At 27.5% G+C, this 8,830-nt stretch overlaps 1 protein-coding gene across 1 annotated transcript; it reads left to right on the plus strand.

Moving 5' to 3' along the window:
• Positions 1 to 2,507: 2,507 nt before the first annotated feature.
• Positions 2,508 to 8,016, plus strand: OCT59_001029 (uncharacterized protein; the record flags this gene model as incomplete). Its single annotated transcript, XM_066139268.1, has 4 exons — positions 2,508 to 6,735; positions 6,898 to 7,052; positions 7,135 to 7,384; positions 7,682 to 8,016. The coding sequence occupies 4 exons, from the start codon at positions 2,508 to 2,510 to the stop codon at positions 8,014 to 8,016; spliced, it is 4,968 nt and encodes a 1,655-aa protein (XP_065988688.1).
• Positions 8,017 to 8,830: the final 814 nt, after the last annotated feature.

The raw sequence follows: 8,830 nt of genomic DNA on the forward strand, positions 1-8,830 counted from the left end.
TTTGGAATTATAAGCAAAAACGCAATAATTCTGATTGGCAATTAAATTTATTCAATGGAAAATTCCAGTTTTTTATTTAAATTCTCCGTAATAGGGGGTAAGATGAAATGACAAAATTAACAAATTAATAAAATAAATAAAAAGTTTAACTAAATATAATAAGTATTATGTATTCAGTTTAAAAACTTTTATAAAATTAAATCATAATTTTATAAAAGATTTTGACCATCATAATTTAATTCCAAAAATAACCAAAAATTGATGTATTATAAAAGTATGATCTATTCGAAAAATTTAAGCAGTTTAACACTTTACATTGTTTTTTAATTAGTGACAGCCATGTAGTGTTTAACATTTTCAATAAATAAAATTCTATATAACGTGAAGGTCGATAAATTTAACATAATTGATGACTAAGCTTTAAAGAAGTTTTTTTAAATCTATTGTATTCAATTCCTCCTATAAGTTAAATATGAATTTAGTATTGTTATAAAGTAATTAAAAAGATAAATGCAAAACTTTTCCTTTTTCCAATCTTTTTTTTTTAAAAAACTTTTAGCACGATGACAATTTTTATAATAAATGTTTAGGATAACAGTACAATATGAACGGTTCAGTTAAATATTTTATTTTTTTGAAAATTTCATACTGAAAGAAAAATTGGTTAAATGAAACATATTTTTTTTATTGTATTTCAATAGATTTGCAAATATTAATTAAAAATTTATGTACTGTAGATTAGGGTCGGTCGCCGTAATAGTTGCAATAAGTTGAAGGTTGTAACCGTATGTCGATAAAGTTGTAAGTTATTGCCATAATTTTTCAACTAGTTATAAGTGATGTAATGTTCGTAATGGGTATAACGTCCAGTAACATTCAAAATAAGTAGTGCAGATTTGCAAATGTATCCTTCTTATACTATCTTAACGATAGATTTTCGGTTCTTGCGGAAAAAGGTAAGACTATTATTTATTTATTTATTTATTTTATTTATCTTTATTTAATATGTTCTTTTCGGTTTTTTTTTTGTAGAAATAACTTTAAATATTTAAACCTTCCGAAACAGGACGTTGAAGGTAAATTCAATAGAGTGTGTTTTCTTTAGTAATTTGATTTAAGAACGTTATTAACGTACTTTTTTTATTTCTTTGTGTAGTAAAAATTAACTTTTTGGACTGTTGGACCTTTCAGAACAACGTTTGAAGGTATTCCTTAGTAGTTTTGTTTAAGGAGGTTACAACTAAATTTCTTTTTGTTTCTTTTTTGTAGGATGATCTACGACCCTTCTTAATGAGCATTTGAAGGTAAATTTGAGGAGGGTTTTTTTCTTTAATATTTTGTTATAACGTTATTAACGTTCTTTTTTGTTCCTTTTTTGTAGGAAGAACCTTTTGGACCCTTTCTTCATGTGCATTTGGAAGGTAAATCTGAAGAGGAGGCCATTTTTTTCTTTAAAAAACAAAGAAATAATTTGGTGTGGTTTTTATTTTTATTTTTATTTTTAATTCACAAAATGAATCCGGTTACAGTAAAGAATACAAACTTTACATATGTAAAGCCGAAAATAGTCTATGTAAAACTGATAACCAACACCCGATTGGCCTTTCGGAACAAGGGGTGGCCACCTAAATAGGAGGAATGGAAGAGAGCTGAACTAGCCGTTCTTAATTTGGTGCGGTGATTATAATTTATATACACATATCTTTAGTTTTGTACATCACGTGATAATGTAATTAAATTGTCCAATGATCTTTCTGTATTCTAATAACAAATGACCAAATGACAAAGAATGCAAAAATGATACCCAATCATTTAGCATTTGGTTATTTACGGAATGAAATCATTTAACCCTAATTCGAAAAATGGTCAAATGATCAAGTCATTTAAGTCATTTCCGATGATCGACTTCTACCGATTTCCAAAATTTTGCTGGGTCATACACTACCACACTGTTATAGTAATAATGGACCATTTATTTATTGATACGGGAATTTCCTATCATTAAAAACTTCGGGAAAATGTGCCCCGAAAAAATTTTAACCTTTATTGGTTAAAATATACTTTTTTAAAATAAAGCACTACCTATATATTTTTATCGTAATTTTTGTATTTAATCTTACACCTATTATGGTAATAATGGACCATTTATTTATTGATACGGAATTTCCTATCATTAGAAACTTCACTAATGCATCGGAAAAATGTGACCCGAAAATATTTTAGCCTTTATTGGTTAGAATATTCCTTTTAAAGTATACTTAATACATTAACATTTTTTTTTTCATTTATTATGGTAATTTATTTATTGATACGAGAATTTCCTATCATTAGTAACTTCACCTAATGCAGATCAATGCAACGGAAAAATGTGACCGAAAAAATTTCAGGTTAGAATATTCCCTTTTAATGTTACAAAAAAAAAAAATATTACTTATAAAAAGTTCGCCTAAAAAAAAAATTAATAAAAAATTTTTTTTTTTCAATAAAATAAATTTCTAAAATAACCAATGGAAACCGAACTTAGTAAGCCAAATATCTCAGATAAAGATATCAATACAGAAGGAACAAAAAATTGTTCATATTGCAACAAACCTTTTACTAAAGAATTATGGTGTGAAGAATGTATTAATTCTTTAGAAAAATTAGCAGAAAATAATGATGAAATAGGAATGTTTAATTTAGCCATATGTTATAAAGATGGAGAAGGAATAGAAAAGAATTTAGAAAAAGCCTTTCATTGGTATCAAAAAGCAGCAGAGAAAGATCATATTAAAGCAATGACTAATTTAGCCAAATGTTATAAAAATGGAGAAGGGACAGAAAAAGATTTAGAGAAAGCCTTTCATTGGTATCAAAAAGCAGCAGAAAATGGTTATGAAATAGCAATGAATAATTTAGCTATATGTTACAATTATGGAGAAGGAATAGAAAAGGATTTAGAAAAAGCCTTTCATTGGTATCAAAAAGCAGCAGAAAATGGTTACACTCAAGCAATGACTAATTTAGCTATATGTTACGAAAATGGAGAAGGAATAGAAAAGAATTTAGAAAAAGCCTTTTATTGGTATCAAAAAGCAGCAGAAAATGGTGATGAAACAGCAATGAATAATTTAGCTATATGTTACGGAAATGGAGAAGGAATAGAAAAGAATTTAGAAAAAGCCTTTCATTGGTATCAAAAAGCAGCAGAAAATGGTTATGAAACAGCAATGAATAATTTAGCTATATGTTACGGAAATGGAGAAGGAATAGAAAAGAATTTAGAAAAAGCCTTTTATTGGTATCAAAAAGCAGCAGAAAATGGTGATGAAACAGCAATGAATAATTTAGCTATATGTTACGGAAATAGAGAAGGAATAGAAAAGAATTTAGAAAAAGCCTTTCATTGGTATCAAAAAGCAGCAGAGAAAGATCATATTAAAGCAATGACTAATTTAGCCAAATGTTATAAAAATGGAGTAGGGACAGAAAAAGATTTAGAAAAAGCCTTTTATTGGTATCAAAAAGCAGCAGAAAATGGTGATGAAGGAGCAATGAATAGTTTAGCCTTGCATTATGAAGATGGAGTAGGAACAGAAAAGAATTTAGAAAAAGCCTTTCATTGGTATCAAAAAGCAGCAGAAAATGGTGATGAAACAGCAATGAATAATTTAGCTATATGTTACGGAAATGGAGAAGGAATAGAAAAGAATTTAGAAAAAGCCTTTTATTGGTATCAAAAAGCAGCAGAAAGTGGTGATGAAGAAGCAATGAATAGTTTGGCCATGTATTATGAAAATGGAAAAGGAATAGAAAAGAATTTAGAAAAAGCCTTTCATTGGTATCAAAAAGCAGCAGAAAATGGTAATGAAAAAGCAATGAATAATTTAGCTATATTTTACGAAAATGGAGAAGGAATAGAAAATGATTTAGAAAAAGCCTTTTATTGGTATCTAAAAGCAGCAGAGAAAGATTTTATTGATGCAATGTTTAATTTAGCCATATGTTATCATGATGGAGTAGGAACAGAAAAGGATTTAAAAAAAGCCTTTCATTGGTGTCAAAAAGCAGCAGAAAAAGGTGATGAAGATGCAATGAATATTTTAGCCATGTATTATAAAGATGGAGAAGGAACAAAAAAGGATTTAGAAAAAGCCATTTTTTGGTACCAAAAGGCAGCAGAAAACAATCATACTTGTGCAATGTTTAATTTAGCCAATAAGCATTATTTTGGAGAAGGAACAGAAAAGGATTTAGAAAAAGCCTTTCATTGGTATCAAAAAGCAGCAGAAAATGATTATGAAGAAGCAATGAATAGTTTAGCCGCGCATTACGAAAATGGAGAAGGAATAGAAATGAATTTAGAAAAAGCCTTTTATTGGTATAAAAAAGCAGCAGAGAAAGATTATATTGGTGCAATGTTTAATTTAGCCAATAAGTATTATTCTGGAAAAGGAACAGAAAAGGATTTAGAAAAAGCCTTTTATTGGTATAAAAAAGCAGCAGAAAATGGACAAATTGATGCAATGTATAATTTAGCTGTGTGTTATAAAAATGGAGAAGGAACAAAAAAGAATTTAAAAAATGCCTTTAATTGGTATAAAAAAGCAGCAGAAAATGATATTGAAGATGCAATGTTTAGTTTAGCCATATGTTATTATGATGGAGTAGGAATAAAAAAGAATTTAGAAAAAGCCTTTTATTGGTATCAAAAAGCAGCAGAAAATGGTCATAATGATGCAATGTATAATTTAGCTATGTGTTATAAAAATGGAGAAGGAACAAAAAAGAATTTGAAAAAAACCTTTTATTGGTTTCAAAATGCAGCAGCAAATGGTTATACTAAAGCAATGTATAATTTAGCTATATGTTATAAAAATGGAGTAGGAACAAAAAAGGATTTAAAAAAAGCCTTTTATTGGTTTCAAAAAGCAGCAAAAAATGGTGACACTGATGCAATGTATATGTTATCTATGCATTATAAAATTGGAATAGAAACAGAAAAGGATTTAGAAAAAACCTTTTATTGGTATCAAAAAGCAGCAGAAAATGGACAAATTGATGCAATGTATAATTTAGCTATATGTTATAAAAATGGAGAAGGAACAAAAAAGGATTCAGAAAAAGCCATTTATTGGTTTCAAAAAGCAGCAGAAAATAATCATACTCTTGCAATACTTAATTTAGCCGATAGTTATTATATTGGAGAAGGAACAGAAAAGGATTTAGAAAAAGCCTTTTATTGGTATCAAAAAGCAGCAGAAAATGGTCATAATGATGCAATGTATAATTTAGCTTTGTGTTACAAAAATGGAGAAGGAATAGAAAAGAATTTAGAAAAAGCTTTTGATTGGTATCAAAAAGCAGCAGAAATTGATCATATTAAAGCAATGGTTATTTTAGCATTTTGCTATCGTAATGGAATGGGAACAGAAAAGGATTTAGAAAAAGCCTTTTATTGGTGTCAAAAAGCAGCAGAAAATAATAATGAAGAAGCAATGTTTTGTTTAGCTACACATTACGAAAATGGAGAAGGAATAAAAAAGGATTTAGAAAAAGCCTTTTATTGGTATCAAAAGGCATCAGAAAATAATTATATTCATGCAATGTGGAATTTAGCTATATATTATAAAAATGGAGAAGGAACAGAAAAGGATTTAGAAAAAGCCTTTTATTGGTATCAAAAAGCAACGGAAAAAAATGATGATGAAGCAATGTTTAATTTGGCATATAATTATTATTATGGAGAAGGAACAGAAAAGGATTTAAGAAAAGCCTTTATTTTGTATGAAATAGCAGCAGAAATGAATGGTAATAAAAACGCAATGTATAATTTATCTCTATGTTATTATAATGGAGAAGGAACAAAAAAGGATTTAAAAAAAGCTTTTTATTGGTGTCATAAAGGAGCAGAAAATGGTGATGAAGAAGCAATGTTTAATTTAGCCAATAAATATAAAAATGGAGAAGGAATAGAAAAGAATTTAAAAAAAGCCTTTTATTGGTATCATAAAGCAGCAGAAAATGGTAATAAAGAAGCTATAAATCATGTAGCCATATGTTTTGAAAGTGGAGAAGGAATAGAAAAGAATTTAGAGAATGCCGTTTATTGGTATCAAAAAGGAGCAGAAAATGGTGATAAGGTAGCAATGTTTAATTTAGCCAATAGATATAAAAATGGAGAAGGGACAGAAAAGAATTTAGAAAAAGCTTTTCATTGGTATCAAAAAGCAGCAGAAAATGATCAGACTAGTGCAATGTTTGATTTAGCCACATGTTACGAATATGGCGAAGGAACAGAAGAGAATTTAAAAAAAGCCTTTTGTTGGTATCATAAAGCAGCAGAAAATGGTCAAGAAGAAGCAATTTTTAGTTTAGCCTTATGTTATGAACTTGGAGTAGGAACAAAAAAGAATTTGGAAAAAGCCTTTCATTGGTATCAAAAAGCAACAGAAAATGGTAACATTGGCGCAATGTGGTTATTAGGCAGATGTTACGAAAATGGAAAAGGAATAAAAAAAAATTTTAAACAAGCCTTATATTGGTATCAAAAAGCAGCAGAGAATGGTGTCAAAGAAGCAATGAATAGTTTATCTATATATTACAAAGATGGGAAAGGAACAGAAAGGAATTTAGAAAAAGCCCTTTATTGGCATCAAAAAGCAGCAGAAAGTGATGGTGTAAGTTTTAAAAATAAGAATGAATTATGCAATGAATGCAGACGACCATATAGTAATTACCAATGGTGTCAAAAATGTAATACTAAACGATTAAAAAGGAATTTTTCAAAGTGGACTAGTAAAAATGAATCTATTGATAAATTTATTCAAGAAGCACAGCAAAATGCCAAAAGTAGTTATGAAATTTTAGAGTGGATACCTTATAATAAACTTTCAAGTATTAATTATCATGATAAAGGTGGAGATAGTGAAATTCATAAAGCTATTTGGTCAGATGGGCCTATTTATAGTTGGAATTTTGAAAAACAACAATGGAATAGACAAATGGGATATGAGGTCGCTCTTAAAGTGCTTAAGAATCCATCGAATTTAAATGATAAATTTCTGGATGAGGTATAGTATTTACATATATTCAATGAGCAAATTTTATTTACTTTTAAAAAAATTTAATAATTTTTTTTATTTATTTGTATAGTGGAAATATCACTATAATTGTCAGAAAAAATCATTTTCGAAATTTATTCAATACTTTGGATTTACCCAAGATCCAAATAATTTAAATTATTTAGTAATAATGAGTTATGCAAAGAAGGGAAATTTAAAAAAATGCTTATCTGAGATAGTTAAATTTAAGTGGCAAGAAAAGTTGCAATTATTGAAAAAAATTATATTAGGACTTAAAGTAATTCATGAATCAAATTTAGCTCATGGTGATTTTCATGATGGTAATATATTAATTTCAGATAATTACAATGAGTTATTTATTATTGATTTAGGATTATGTAAACATATAAATGATTTACAAGATCATGAAAATCGTGGAGTTTTGCCTTTTATGGCGCCTGAAATATTAGGGGGAAATCCATCATATAAACAAGCAAGTGATATTTATAGTTTTTCAATGATTATGTGGGAATTTACATCAGGTAATCCTCCATTTATGTATGAAGAGTGTGATGCTGTAAGTATTTGCGAAGGGCAACGTCCTAAAATTATGGAAAATACTCCAAAATGTTATAAAGATTTAATGAAAAAATGTTGGGATGAGGATCCTTCTAATAGACCAACTGTAATAATGCTTGAAAATATTATATCTCAATGGATTTATTGTATTGACGAATATTATAGAGTAAACAAGGATGAAAATTATAGTACTGTACCCAATATTGATGATCAACAATTAAAAAATGATATGTTGGAATTTGTAAAAGCAAACGAAGCTAATTTAGAACAAGAGCCAGTAAATACTACTCCTATTACACAATCTCATTCACAAGAATATTCTATAAGTCGCGAACTTACTACTGAATATTTTGTTCAAGAAGAGTCTGATGATGAATATCATTCTCATATATAAATATATTATATACAAAAAAGAAAATGTTATACTGCGTTATTTTGATTTTTTTCCTTTTTTGATTAATTACCAATATAATTACAATAAAAAGTAAGATAAATTTATGTATAAAGTTGAAAATTTTATGGTAACCTTTATTAGAAATAGGTGGGATCTTTTTGATAAATTTTAAAATAAAAGTTTCAAAATGAGTATTTGGAATTTGCAATTAAAATTAATAATCTTTATTAATTACTGAGAGGTCAAAGGATGAAATATATTATATCTTTGATTTTTATATAATTACTGCTTACTGGTTAATGAGTTTTGAAGCTGTTTAAAGTAGGACCAAGGTGTGGATTGTTGTAGCAACAGTAATAATTGTACTGATCAAGTAGTGAAAAATAAAATAAAATATCATACAGATTAGCCTTATGAACAATAAACTTTGATCTTTTTATTAATATAGATATTTAAATACATTTAATTTCTTTTATAAATATTAAAAATAAAAAAGATTTCCTTTATTATTATGTAATATTTATTTTATATCTCCTAATTTGAATGAATATGATAATGGTGTCAGTAATAAATAAGGTATGATAATAAATAATGCAAATTGAACATGTAACAAATTAGTGCGTAAATACAGAATACCTGATTTGAACTGCAAATTTAATTCTTCAATATTTCATACTTTTACAAATCATAAATTCATCCTATATATAATTATAATTAATCAGTCGATAATTTACTTCCTTCATATGTATTGGATAGTCTTAAAGTAAATTGCATAAAGAAAACACCAAATGCGTTTATCTTATTTAGAAGTGAA

This window comes from Rhizophagus irregularis, chromosome 1 (assembly GCF_026210795.1).
Source record: "Rhizophagus irregularis chromosome 1, complete sequence".
Classification (NCBI taxonomy): domain Eukaryota; kingdom Fungi; phylum Glomeromycota; class Glomeromycetes; order Glomerales; family Glomeraceae; genus Rhizophagus; species Rhizophagus irregularis.